General features: G+C 64.0%; 1 protein-coding gene across 2 annotated transcripts in view; it reads right to left on the reverse strand.

The window, feature by feature from the left end:
• PXDN (peroxidasin) overlaps nucleotides 1-14,234 on the reverse strand; it is a 46,205-nt gene that overhangs the window by 27,425 nt on the left and 4,546 nt on the right. For both annotated transcript variants that reach the window (XM_045578829.1, XM_036430276.2), the window contains exons 2-3: nucleotides 3,909-3,980; nucleotides 2,029-2,100 (exon numbers count right to left, since the gene is read on the reverse strand). In XM_045578829.1, the coding sequence (XP_045434785.1) occupies nucleotides 2,029-2,100; nucleotides 3,909-3,980 (144 nt within the window). The remainder of the gene's footprint in view (nucleotides 1-2,028; nucleotides 2,101-3,908; nucleotides 3,981-14,234) is intronic.

Genomic DNA, 14,234 nt, shown 5'->3' on the forward strand with positions numbered 1-14,234 from the left:
GAAGGCACCGGGCCGTCGCTGGTTTTCACAGGACCCCCTTCAGAACCAACGGCCAGTGCGTTTCGGCGTGAACGCCCATCAGGGAGATCGAAGGCGCGAAGGTCCTGCTTCCCAGAAGTCCCTGGGTCCCTGCAGGGGGGGACCCTCGCCTGCGGACACACACCTGGGCACTCACTGGCAGCGACGTCTTGGACACGGAGGCCAGTCCACGCCCTCCCTCGGTGCCCATGCACACCAGACGCGCTCCGTGGGCTCGGGGACCCGGGAAGGAGGCTGGGCTGGAAGCAGTGGACAGCGGAGCCCCCGGGACCCTTTCCACCACGGCTCACGGCTCTCCTGCTCCTGGTCTCCCCTTCCCCCCTGACCAGGGCCCCGCCCCCGTCCCCATGCCCGGCGCCCGGGGACTGGCCTCACGGGTGCGCTGGGGGGAAGACCGAGCGGGAGGCTGGGGCGAGCCCGAGAGGGGGGTCAGGGACTAGGTTTAGAGCAGGGGTCTTCAAACTTCTCTCATTATGAGAATCACCTGGTGGAGGTGTTAAAACACAGATTCCTGATAGCACTTCTTATAGTTGGGATCCGGGAATCTGTGTTTTAACAACTCCACCAGGTGATTCTCATAATGAGAGAAGTTTGAAGATCCCTGGTTTAGAGGAACCACTTGAAAGAGTGGAAGTGAGAAGCGAGGGCGCCTTCACATCAAATACATTGGCAAAGTCACACCTTGCTCCCATTGGTTCAAACCAAATGCAAAGTGAAGGCACGCTGCTGCTCACACTGCGGCTGAGAACACACAATGAAAACGACAGAAGTAAGCGGAGGCCTGACCCTCGCTGTGAAAAGGAGCCCTCGGGCTCAGTGATGTCACAGAGAATGAAAAAGCACCCACACGCTCCGCCAAAAGGGACAAAAACATATATCAATACACGCCGCGCTTCCAAGTGTCTTCACTGAGGAAGATGTACTTTAACGAACAGTGTTCCAGTGAGCTCTGCAGTCAAGAACCACCGACACCTAAAGTCAGAAGTATTCCAGCCCGGCCGGCTGGCTCCGGGGCTGAGCGTCGACCTAGAAACCAGGAGTCACGGTTCAATTCCTGGCCAGGGCACAGGCTCGGGTTGTGGGCTCGATCCCAGTGTGGGGCGTGCAGGAGGCAGCTGATCTGTGATTCTCTCATCATTGACATTTCTCTCTCCCCCTCTCCCTTCTTCTCTGACATCAATAAAAAAAAAATTAAAAAAAAAACACACAACACACCGATTCTAACATGTATATCAACACCAACCACGTGACATTAAACATGGACATCACTTAAAGGTGCTCAGATTCACGTATAACACCCCCTTTACCCCCAAAAAAGATATGTATCCCTTGTGAAAACAGCTCCATTCAAAAAGGTAGCTGAGTTCTAAAAGACTGCTTCTGCCCATAGCATGTGACACAGCCTCTGACCTGCCAGCCCAGGTATGCGCCCGGAGTGGTTTTTCTTTCTATAATTTCACAGCCCCCGAGGCAGAAAGACACTGCTTCCCCCGTCATGGCCCGAACTGCAAACCCCCTCGGGCAGGCCGATGGTCCCGCCTCGTAAGTTAACTGTCATCTGTTTCCGAATCTGACTGCACAGCGAGAGGAGGCGAGGCGCCCGGAGGCAGGAGGGGGGAACCGAGCGACATTCCGATTCCGATTCCAAAGGGCTCAGGGGCCTCCTCACGGGAAGCCAGTCCTCAGTCCTCGAGGGAAGCCGCCTGCTCTGGACGCTCCTGTCTTACACTGAGAAGCCGGCCCTCCCGTCCCTGTGGAGGCCCGACTCAGTCTGAGTGATCTTCCGAGGCCCCAATCTTAACTCCACTCATCCCACTGCACTGAGGCCGAGCAGCCAGACACAGAGCCAACAGCCCTCCGTGCTCAGGACAGGGAAACCCCCACCCCGGCCATTTCCGTCTCCTCGGGACACGAGCGCTCTGTAAGTGGCGGCTGCACAGAGTGCACATGGGAGAGGCGCTCGGCCGGACGGCCCCCACACAGACTTACAGGTACTTGAGGTTCTCCAGGTCCGCAAAGGCCCCGCCCGGGATGCTCCGGATCTGGTTGTTGTTGAGGAGCCTGAGGAGGGAGGTGCCGTCAGATTCCACACGCTCGTCCCCGGGCACCAGAGGACCCCCCCCCCCCCCCCCCCCCCCGCCAGGACGGCGGCCGCCATGGGAACACGGGGCCTCGCCACGCACGGCCAAGGCCGGTGTGTGAGGATCACAGTGTGTGAGGACCTGAGTGTGCGAGGATCACAGGTGTGTGAGGATCACAGTGTGTGAGGATCACAGTGTGTGAGGACCTGAGTGTGTGAGGACCTGGGTGTGCAAGGACCCTGGGTGTGTGAGGATCACAGTGTGTGAGGATCACAGTATGTGAGGACCTGGGTGTGCGAGGATCACAGGTGTGTGAGGATCACAGTGTGTGAGGATTACAGTGTGTGAGGACCTGAGTGTGTGAGGACCTGGGTGTGCAAGGACCCTGGGTGTGTGAGGATCACAGTGTGTGAGGATCACAGTATGTGAGGACCTGGGTGTGTGAGGATCACAGGTGTGTGAGGATCACAGTGTGTGAGGATCACAGGTGTGTGAGGACCTGGGTGTGTGAGGATCACAGGTGTGTGAGGACCTGAGTGTGTGAGGATCACAGTGTGTGAGGATCACAGGTGTGTGAGGATCACAGTGTGTGAGGATCACAGTGTGTGAGGATCACAGTGTGTGAGGATCACAGTGTGTGAGGATCACAGGTGTGTGAGGACCTGGGTGTGTGAGGATCACAGGTGTGTGAGGACCTGAGTGTGTGAGGATCACAGTGTGTGAGGATCACAGGTGTGTGAGGATCACAGTGTGTGAGGATCACAGTGTGTGAGGATCACAGTGTGTGAGGATCACAGGTGTGTGAGGATCACAGTGTGTGAGGACCTGAGTGTGTGAGGACCTGGGTGTGCAAGGACCCTGGGTGTGTGAGGATCACAGGTGTGTGAGGATCACAGTGTGTGAGGATCACAGTGTGTGAGGATCACAGGTGTGTGAGGATCACAGTGTGTGAGGACCTGGGTGTGTGAGGATCACAGGTGTGTGAGGATCACAGTGTGTGAGGATCACAGTGTGTGAGGATCACAGTGTGTGAGGACCTGAGTGTGTGAGGACCTGGGTGTGCAAGGACCCTGGGTGTGTGAGGATCACAGGTGTGTGAGGATCACAGTGTGTGAGGATCACAGTGTGTGAGGATCACAGGTGTGTGAGGATCACAGTGTGTGAGGATCACAGGTGTGTGAGGATCACAGTGTGTGAGGATCACAGGTGTGTGAGGATCACAGTGTGTGAGGATCACAGTGTGTGAGGATCACAGTGTGTGAGGACCTGGGTGTGTGAGGATCACAGGTGTGTGAGGGCCTGGGTGTGTGAGGATCACAGTGTGTGAGGATCACAGTGTGTGAGGATCACAGTGTGTGAGGACCTGGGTGTGTGAGGATCACAGGTGTGTGAGGACCTGGGTGTGTGAGGATCACAATGTGTGAGGATCACAGTGTGTGAGGATCACAGTGTGTGAGGATCACAGTGTGTGAGGACCTGGGTGTGTGAGGATCACAGGTGTGTGAGGATCACAGTGTGTGAGGACCTGGGTGTGTGAGGATCAGTGTGTGAGGACCTGGGTGTGTGAGGATCACAGGTGTGTGAGGATCAAAGTGTGTGAGGACCTGGGTATGTGAGGATCACAGTGTGTGAGGATCACAGTGTGTGAGGACCTGGGTGTGTGAGGATCACAGTGTGTGAGGATCACAGTGTGTGAGGATCACAGGTGTGTGAGGACCCAGGTGTGCGAGGACCCGGGTGTGGGAGACCCGGTGTGCTGTTTCCCTGGGCCGCAGGGGGCAGACTCACAAGGTGTTGAGGTTCCGCAGCCTCTGGAAGGCCCCGGGCTGGATCTCTCGGATTCTGTTGAAGCGAAGATCCCTGTGAGGAGAGGAGACAGACAGTAAGAGGCATGGCGGCTGTCACGCTGCTCTGTAGTAGATATCCCGTTCTTAGACAGCGAGGAAGCGCTGGCCGTGGCCATACCGTCCGCCTGCACGTTGGAGGGTTGTGGGTTCGATTCCCAGCCAAGCACTTGGGTTGCAGGTTAGATCCCCAGGCTCCGCTGGGGCCCATTCAGGAGGCACCGATCGATCGATCAATTGATGTCTTTCTTTCTCTCCCCTCCCTCCTGGGGACACCCAGCGGCAGGTGAGGGTTCACAGAAACAAACAGAACAACACTAACTGAGCGAGCACCGAGGACACAGAGCCTCAGGGACCCCTCCTCGCTGGGGCCGCCTTGCACAGCTCCGTCCCCGAGGCCCAGTGACAAGCTCACCCTCAGGCTCTGAGCATTATCCCGGGTGGACGAGGGGACACTAACACCCCCCACCCGCCTCGGCCGCTTAGCAGAGGGGAGGCGTGGCACAGGCACACACCGTGAGCAGACACGGACACAGGCCCTCCTCCCGCTGCCCTCCCTCACGTCCACCCTCAGCCCTTCCCGCGGGGACAGGTCAGTGCCAGCACCGGGCCTCTCCTGTAAAGCCAGCTGTGCCAGGAGGTCAGGGTTCGAGCCCCGGTCAGGGCGCAGGCCTGGGTAGCGGGCTCAATCCCCAGTGAGGGGCGTGCAGGAGGCAGCCGATCGATCGGTGGTTCTCTCTCTCCTCATGGACATTTTTCTCTCTCTCCCTCTTTCCCTTCCTTTCTGAAACTAAAAAAAAAAAAAAAAAAAAAAAATTAATAAAACCAAGTGGACAATTTAATTCCCATCCTTTTTTTTTTTTTTTTTACTTTTAAAACTATGACCCTTGTGCCTGGCAGACTGTGGCCCCCCTCCCACCCCCCCGGCCCCCCATAATGAGGCCTGGGGGGGGGGGGCACTGCTTCCACTCCACACACTGCCCGGCTCAGCGCGAACAATGGAACGGCTCTTTACAACCCAATAACCACTTCCAGCAACAACACTATCGGGAAGGAACCTGCCCTAAACCCAGCAATTAACAAGCACTTCAGAAATGCTCCCAGCTTGCCCCCACACCCGCCTCAGAGCCCCCCCTGCAGGGGCCTCGGGGCTCAGGGCCGAGGGCGGGGACAGGAAGGCCACAGCTGTGCTCTGCACCTGCCCATCGGGCCCCCCGCCCCCCTCGGCCAACAGCCAGCGAGAGCTCTGAGGCCGTGGTTGGCACACTGCGGCTCGAGAGCCACACGCGGCTCTTTGGCCCTGTGAGTGTGGCTCTTCCAGAAAACACCACGGCCCGGGCGAGTCTATGTTGAAGACGTGGCGTTAGAAGAAGTTCACGTTTAAAAAACGTGGCTCGGCTCTCAGAAGCCACCATGTCAGTGGTTGTGCTGTTGGGCTCTGTGGATGAATGAGTTTGCCGACCACGGCTCTGAGGCTTCCCTCCAAGGAGCGGCCGCGGTGAGGCCGGGGGTCCATCTGATTCTAGAAAGCTCCGGAAAGCGCCGATGGGACAGCGAGCTCCCGTGGACGGAGCGTAACCGAGCCCGGCGGAACCTTTCCCTGCAGCGCCGGCAGAGCCCGGGAGCCCCGGCCCCCCTGCCTGAGCCGGGGTGGGGGAGGCCATCGCCCCAAAGGCAGGTCCCTGACTGGCAAAGCTCCGCGGGCCCGGGAGCCACGGCGCTCTCGGCCAACACCGCGGTGCGGTCATGAGGAGCCCGGGCGGACGGGCGGCCCCATCTGGACGCAGCACAGCTGCCCCGGTGGCCCCGGCAGCACAGGGCGGCCCCCTAGAAACCACCGTTTTAGGGCAAGGCCACGGCCCAGTCCGCCTTCTCTGGCGGGTCGTTACCATGGAGACGTATAGCAGGGGCGGTGCTGGGGGGCAGGCTGGGGCACCAGGGGCTGGTGTTGGGGGAGAGCTGGAGGGGGGACAGGAACCAGTGAGGAGGAACCTACTCGGGCAGGACCGGGAACCTGCCTGCTGGTGCCTCTGCCAGGGGCGACCGGAGGGGGCCGGGCTGCAGGCCGGTGCTGGCTCCGAGCCCCTGGGATTCGCTCCCGGGAAGGTGCCTCCAGCACAGCTGCCGGCCTGCAGGGAGGGCGGGGAGGGAGCCATGGCCCGCTGGGCGCACACAGCCGGCAGCTGCCCGGGCCCCGCGCCAGGTTCCCAGGGCCAGGCTCCCAACCAGAGCACATCCCGGCCAGCAGGGCTCAGGGGTTGAGCATCGACCTCTGAACCAGGAGGTCACAGCTCGATTCTGGGTCAGGGCACAGGCCCAGGATGCAGGCTCCATTCCCAGGGGCCTGCCGGAGGCAGGCAATAGTGACTCTCTCATCATTGACGTTTCCCTCTCTCCCCCTTCCTCTCTGAGATCGAAAAAAAATATGTATTCAAAGCAACAAGACCCAGAACCTGGCCTGTGCGTATTTTAGTTAAAAAGCAAAAAACGAATAACAAGGGCTGGGAAGAGGCGTGGTGTTCGGACGAACCAGGTTCCGACTCCACGTCCAACCACAATCACGCCGGGCGGACGGGGCCGGATGGGGCCATGGGGAGTGGACACCGGAGGGCCGAGGCCCGCCCGCTCTCCGGGCGCTGCCCCGGGCCTTCCACAGCCACAGGCCGGCGAAGGCTCGTTTGTTAACAGCCGCACGGGGACCGGACGGAGGCGCGGCCGCTGTGGCCACGCTCACAGCCCAGCCGTCCACGGGCGGCCTTCCCGTCCGCCCCGGCCTCGGCCTCTTCCGGGCGGGGCGCGCTCCGGCACCTCCCTGCATCTCCCCGCGGGAACGGTCTGTCCACAGACACGAGCTGACAACACCCGTTCCCACGACAGGTCGGGAGCAGCCACCGGGACGAGTCGCTGTCCGGGGACCAGAGCCCTGGGGCTCCCCCGGCCGGGACCGTAGGGGGTCGGACTCCGGCCTGTGCCTCCGCCAGCAGCGCGTCTCCGGGGCCGCTCCGTCCTCAGCCCTTTTCCTCACACTGTGCCTTTGTGGTCTGGGGGCCCCTTGTGGTCTGGGGGCCCCATGAGGACTGAGGGGCCCCGTGAGGACTGGGGGGCCCCGTGAGGACTGGGGACCCCCTGTGGACTCGGGGCCCCGTGTGGCTGCTCCCTGCCCCTCACCGGGAGCAGCAGGACTTGCAGGGGAACAAGAGGCAGCGAACTCCGCCCTGGTCTTCGGGGACCTGGGTCTGCGCCAGGATGGCTGACGCTCAGGCATGTGTCACCCCCCGGGGGCAGCCACACGCCTGCTACAGCCGAGTTTCTCAAATTAAAAACCACGTGAGGTCAGCGAAGGAGCGGGAGCAGGGCCCGCTGGGGAGCACGTGTCTCCGTCAGAGGCAGGCGGGCGGGCGGCCGGGGATGACGAGGGGCCCGGGGGCGAGGCCGGCCCCTCCACGGCACCCAGTGCGGCCGCAGCCCCCCCCAGCTGCCGGGCGGGAGGTGGCGGGGCCCCGGGTGCAGAGGCGTAGGTGCCGCTGCGTCACGGAGAAGCTGGCAGAGCGAGGAGGTCTGGATGTCACAGCAGAGGAGCCGCCACGAAGGCTCTTCCCGGGCTTGCTAACGACCAGCAACGACGCGGCCCCACGCTGGACACCTGCCCACACAGACCTTCCCTACAAACCCGAGCAGCGGTGGCCTCCGGCATCACCCACGGGGAGACGGGCAGAGCGGCCGGGCCTGGGGGCTCCCGTCCTGCCCCGACCGGCGGACACCGGCTGCCCAGCGGGACGCCTGTGGGTCCACACCAGCTGCCGGCGCTCAAGGCCCCTTTGTTCCCGTCCAGGGCCGGGACCCGTCGCCGGGGCAGCCGGGCCTCGCATTCCAGGCCTCACCGGATTCCAGCCCGGTGACCACATCAGCACCGAGGCCGCGGCCGCTGCACACAAACAGGCCTCACGCCACCCACCCCACCCCGGGCCGGCGAGCGCCGGCCGGAGAGGAACCGGACCTCGGCCCCCCATCGGCCCAGCGGGAACCGGACTCGGTGGCCGCACTGTTAACCAGGGAAATCCTCGAAGGCAGTCTCCTCCTGGGGGGAGGGGGGACGGGAACTCCCGGGAAACCAGGCCCACCCGTCAGGCCGACCCAGTGACCGGCAGGGACAGAGGAACGTGCCCGAGCGCTGGGGGCGCCTGAGGGAGGGACCCAGATCCATCAGACCCCCCACCCCCACCCCAACAGCCACGGATCGGGGGGCGCAGGGCGGCACCCACACAGCTGACCCTCTGCACCTCAGCCAGAACCCCATACAGGAGGCACCAGGCCAGGACGTGAGGGATCCCAGGGCCCGTGACCTGTGACCTTTTTAAATAAATAAAATAAAATAAAATAAGGAGAGAGAGCAGATTTTAAAACCCTGCAGACCCTGACTCTCATAAAACCATGCATGTGCACACACACGCACACACACACGTGCACATGGGACTGGGGAAGGTGACACTGGCAGGATGTCAGAGGAGATGAACACGTTACAATGTCAGAGGCAGCCCTGCAGCTATTTTTGGACATCAGAGTGGAAATCGGAGTCCAGGCCTGGTTCCAGATCCCTGGACGGAGGGGGGTGGCTGACAGGAGTGGCCGCTGGCCACACGTGGACTGGCCGCCCTCGGTCCGACCCACCCAGACCCACGGGGCGGTCACCAGGATTGCTGCCGGCAGGGCCCTGGCGAAGAGAACCAGCGGGGAGAGGGCGGGAAGGAGGGAGGGAAGGAGGGAGAGGAGGGAGGGAAGGAGGGAGGGAAGGAGGGAAGGAAGGAGGGAGGGAAGGAAGGAGGGAGGGAAGGAGGGAGAGGAGGGAGGGAAGGAGGGAGGGAAGAAGGGAGAGAAGGAGGGAGGGCGGGAAGGAGGGAGGGAAGGAGGGAAGGAAGGAGGGAAGGAAGGAGGGAGGGAAGGAAGGAGGGAAGGAGGGAGGGAAGGGGGAGAGAAGGAGGGAGGGCGGGAAGGAGGGAGGGAGACCCATACGATCGACCGACTGCCTGTAAGGACCGGCTCGCAGGCCTGTGGACGGAGCTGCGGGGAGAGCCACTGAGTCTGGAGGTTCTGAAGGCCCAGTCCCCGCTGCACTCGGAGGCCGGGCTGGTTCTGAGCCTGTCGCCCGATCGGACTTGACCACCCGTGGATGCTCACCTGCTGGACTCACAGGACTGATTTCAATGTGGGACCCCCTCCTCCCCAAACCACCTCCTCAGAAACCCCTACAGGAACATTAACACCTGACCACGCGATGTGGGCCCTGAGTTAACCGTCAGACGCCCAGCACGCGGGTGCAGACCAGTTGGTGTAACAGAGATTGTAACTTGCAGGGAACGGGTTAACCGGGGCCCAGCTGCCCTGGCGTCAGCGACATGGAGGGAGGGACAGTCCCGTTCCCCCACTGGGCAGGCGCCCAGGCCGGCCGGCCGGCAGCACATTCCTGCACCGAAGCCAAGCCCCGCTGAGCTCGGCTGATGGTGTTTATTGTCGCTCTCCAGGCCTCAGACCCTCGTGTTTGATTCCGGAGGAAATGGGTCATCAAACAGAATCAACAAATACCGACACCAAATAGCTGCCCCAGGGACGAGGACGAGGGATCCAGGAGTCCCACACGGGTGGTTCCAGGAGTGGGGGGTGGGGGGGGGCGGCCCAGGCTGCGGCCGGGCGGGCGGGGAGCCGGGGAGCCGGGGAGCCGAGGAGCCTGTGATCGACCCCCGCATGGAGGGGCGTGGCCGGTGGTCAGCTCGTCCACGTGAGAGCCACTCGGGCCCGTGAGGCATCCGCGTGTCTATCGGAGCCTCACCGTTGGCATCACCAGGGAGGCGTCTCTGAGTTAGGACAGAGCTCAGAGACCGGCTGTTGGTACCCCGTCTTATACATTCCCATTGAGGAGGAGCCGGGGTGGGAGACAGATCAGGGGGCGGGAGAACGCAGGGGGAACCTCTGGGATTGGATGAGAAGTGACGTGACAGACACGCCCTTCTTCACTCAGCCAGGAGGGAGCAGTTAACCGTCCACCAGGAACAGGATAATGGACAATGAGAGGGCGGGGCGGGGGCGGGGTCTGGAAAAGGGGCGTCCCCTGACATTCCAGAGGCGAGTGCTCTGAGATGCAGAAGACACAGAAGGGCCTCCGAGGGGAAGATGGCGGTGACCCTCAGCGACCCTCCCATATAACCTGCCTTCAGCCGGCAGGTTTCACCTCCGCCCTCCGTCCCTGGCAGCTGCTAGGGTCTCCGAGTTTGCGAGGCCATAGGCAGGCTCCCTGCGCCCTCGGGCGCCCCCAGGCCACGTGTGGAGGGGAAGCGGGGAGAGGCCGTTGAGGGGGACCCAGGAGGAGCCTCGGGGAGTCACCAGGGCCTCGTCACGCCGCCTTCTGGGAGCCGACCAGGGCCTCCCCGCTTGGAGGGAGGGAGGGTGGGAGGGGGAAAGACAGAGAGAACCGTCCGCATCCGACCAGGGCTGGGGAGGAGCCCTGGGCCACAATGGAACCCAGGACCCTCAGTCCAAAGGCGGCGCTCTGCCCACTGAGCCACACCGGCCACCTGGCCTCTCCGTGGTAACACAGGCGGCTCCTTCTCCGGCCTCGCCTGCCTGCCCCCCCCCCACCGGCTCCAGTCGCTGGGGGAGCATCTCCTCTAACCCCCTGCGAGGCTCCAGCCCCAGTCCTGACCTGTGAGGAGGGCAGGCAGCGTGGGACAGGCCACTGCTACCACCGCCCCACCTCACCCCGACCCCATCCCACCCCCCTCCCCAACCCACCCCACCTCACCCCCATCTCATCCCCCGCCCCACCCCGCCCCACCTCGCCCCCCCCTCCCGCCGCCATGAGACCCCGGCAGCAGGCCTGCTCTGTCGACCAGCACAGGCTCCGCTCCCCACTGTCCCAGGAGGGACAGAGATGACAGACAGAAGGGCAGATGGATGAATGGGGGGAGGGAGGGGGAGGGTTGGGGGAGTGGCTGTAGATGATGAATGAACAGATGAATGAATGACGGATGAAACGAAGGAAGGGCGGATGGATGGCTGGTTATGGATCAAAGGGAAGATGAGCAGATGGATGGGTATGTGGAGGGCAGATGGGCAGGTGGGTGGTTGGGGGGTGAGTGGGTGGGGAGTAGGTGGGTGGGAGGTAGGTGGGTGAGTGGATGGGCGGGTGAGTGGGTGATGGAACCCGAGGGCGGAGGGGCAGGTGGGTGAGTGGGTGGGGAGTAGGGGGCGGAGGGGCAGGTGGATGGGACAACACACTCTGACCTAAGAAAACAAGGAAAACAAATAAGAAAACAAAGGCTCGAGGTTAGTATTTGGCTTCCGGTTGCCATGCCAACACAAACATCCAGGTCGGAGCAGTAACGGAGATGACTAACCCGGCTTCGCTGCTGCTTTTAGAGTTAACGTTAGCGTGCGGCTGGCCCGGCGCCTCCCGGGAGCCGGCCAATCACGGCCTTTCCTCCGGGAGGAGCAGAGAAGCCGGCTGGTCCTCCGGAAGCCGGAGACGAAACTCACTCGCCGACCCCTGGCCAGTGAGGCTGGGCCTGCTGCTCCCAGGGGAGGAGGAAATGCTCATCTGGGGGCTCCCGGGGACGGCCCCCACTCCCCCTCCCAGCCCGGACCCCCCCCCCCCTGAAGGCCCAGCGGCCTGTGGTTGGGGCCTGAGAGGGAGGTGACAGGCCGGGCTGCACGGGGGCGCAGAGGCAAGCCAGGCCTCGCCCACGGGAGATGGGGGGCTGGTCTGAGGACCCGCATCGGAGAGGCACGGAGGACGCCGCTGTTTCCTGTTTTTGTCCAGTATCTGCTTCCATCCCCGCCCGCTCAGTCAGGGCCGCGCCCTGTGAACTCATGGCCAGCCCTGCACCCTGAGACCCACAGCCACTGCACCCTGCACCCCACTCCACCCAGAGCCACTGCACCCCACACCACCCAGCAGTCCACCCCCCACAGCCCTCCACCCTGCAGCCCACTGCCCTCTGCTCATGGAACCCAGAGGTCAGGACGAAACAATAGGGCCCATTGTCCCAGGGGCTCTGGCCAGGCCGGGAGACTCACAGACACACCCTCGGACGGACAGGACCCATGGCTGGGGGGGGGGACGACCTGCACAGGGCACGGCAGGGAAGGCCGAGCCGGGAGCCGACCGATGGGGCCGCAGCGGCTCTGCAAACAGACGGACCTGCCAGATGGGCTCGGGCCGGGCCGGACGGGCAGTCCCAGCGCCGGTCACAGCCTGAGGGGCTGCAGGACGGGGCAGTGATGGGGCCGGACGGGGCAGGGATGGGGCCGGACGGGGCAGGGATGGGGCCGGACGGGCAGTCCCAGCGCTGGTCACAGCCTGAGGGGCAGGAGACAGAATGGGCTGCAGGACGGGGCAGGGCCGGGGCCGGACGGGGCAGTCCCAGCACCGGTCACAGTCTGAGGGGCTGCAGGACGGGGCAGGGATGGGGCCGGACGGGGCAGGGATGGGGCCGGACGGGCAGTCCCAGCACCGGTCACAGTCTGAGGGGCTGCAGGACGGGGCAGTGATGGGGCCGGACGGGCAGTCCCAGCGCCGGTCACAGTCTGAGGGGCTGCAGGACGGGGCAGTGATGGGGCCGGACGGGGCAGGGCCGGGGCCGGGAGGGCAGCGGGTCATCAGGCGCCCGGCCCACCGGCCGGCCGACACCAGGAGCTGCCCGGTGCCCGGTACCCCGAGCAGAGGGGTGTGAGTCCCTCCCCCACAGCTGGAGCACCAGGCCCTCCCCCCCCCCCCAGCCTGGAGGGAGGGCCGGAGGGCCACGCCCGGCCCGGCCACGGAGCCTCAGGACCTGTTCTCCCAGGGCCACGTGTGATGCCGTGGCTTCTCCCACTGCCCAGCTCGGCCACAGACGGACAGACCCACGGACCAGCCGGCCAGGCACCACAGGTCGCCCGGGTCAGCGTGGCTGCACCGCGTGGGGCTGACGCAGGAGCAGCTGCAGTTAAACTTCCCGCCGCCCCAGCGCGAGGACAGAAAGCTCAGGAAAGCCTTCCTCGTTTCCTCCCATCGGGCGTGGCTGCGGGAGGAGCTCCTTTGTTTAACGGCTCGGGCTCTCCCCAGGCTCTCCCCACACTCCGCTGGGGAGGATTAACGAAGGTTTGAACCTTCCCTCCAGGCCCAGCTGCTGTGGCTCCGCTGGCTGGAGCCGTCCTGGCCCAGGCCGGGCACACTGCCAGGTTGTGGGTTCGATACCCGGTGGAGGCACATAAGAGGCGATCAATCGATCAATGGATGGATCGATGTTTCCCTCTCCCCCCCTCCTCTCGGGGAGGAACAGAAGGACCGGAGGGAGAGGGAACCCCGGCTTCAGGAGGAGAGCGAAGGGGCCGCCCACCGAACCCCCCGTCCTGGCCAACCGCATGGATCCCCGAGATCAGGCTCCCCAGACTGAGCTGGCCGAGGGGAGCAGCGCTTCGGGGCGCAGGGGAGGGAGGCTGTGCGTCCGGGAGCCGGGGGCCGGGGGCCGGGGGCCGCAGGACGGAGGGGGGAGTGCGTGTCCAGCTGAGCCCTGGCCGGGGCACAGACCGGGGCGAGGGCCTCTGACGGGAAGGAAATGGCCGGGCAGCAGAGCGGGAGGAAGCCCTGCGGCTCCACGAGGGCTTTCGCTGGGATCCATGGAGCGGATTCACCTGCAGGCGGAGGCGGAGGAGCGGAGACGAGACCCACCTGGTGGCAGTCCAGAGGCGGGGCGGCCGGCTCCCAGCCCTGCCGCTGCGGGAGGCTCCCGGCCCGGCCCCCTCGGCTCCCAGCCCTGCCGCTCCCAGACCAGCCCCCTCGCTGGAGAAGCTGACATTTGAGTTTAATTTCTTCCCAGGAAGAGGGGAGCCCGGGAGGCCTCGCGGGGACGCCCCCCCCCCACACACACACACACACGTGGGGAGCAGCTGGGCCACAGCCTGCCAGGCAGGGCTTCCCGGATCAGCCAAAAGCAGACAAAGACATTCCAGCCCAGAACAAAGGGGGGGGGGGGCTTATTATCGGCAAAGACAGGTCACACCCCACAGGGCAGGGCAAGCCCGAACCATCCTCATCCGGTGATCCATGAGGCTGTTGTTTTTCCTGAAAGACAATGCGTGTGGGGCGGGGGGGGGGGGGGGGGGGCTGTGCGAGATGAACCGAAGCACGCGTACACATGCGTACACACGTAACCAATGGACACAACACGGGGGGGGGGCATTGCGGGGGCAGGGGCGCCTGCGGGCCGGCTGCCGGGCTGCCGAGGCGGCGGCCGGTGGG

The sequence above is a fragment of the Pipistrellus kuhlii genome, unplaced genomic scaffold (genome assembly GCF_014108245.1).
Source record: "Pipistrellus kuhlii isolate mPipKuh1 unplaced genomic scaffold, mPipKuh1.p scaffold_m20_p_106, whole genome shotgun sequence".
Lineage (NCBI taxonomy): Eukaryota > Metazoa > Chordata > Mammalia > Chiroptera > Vespertilionidae > Pipistrellus > Pipistrellus kuhlii.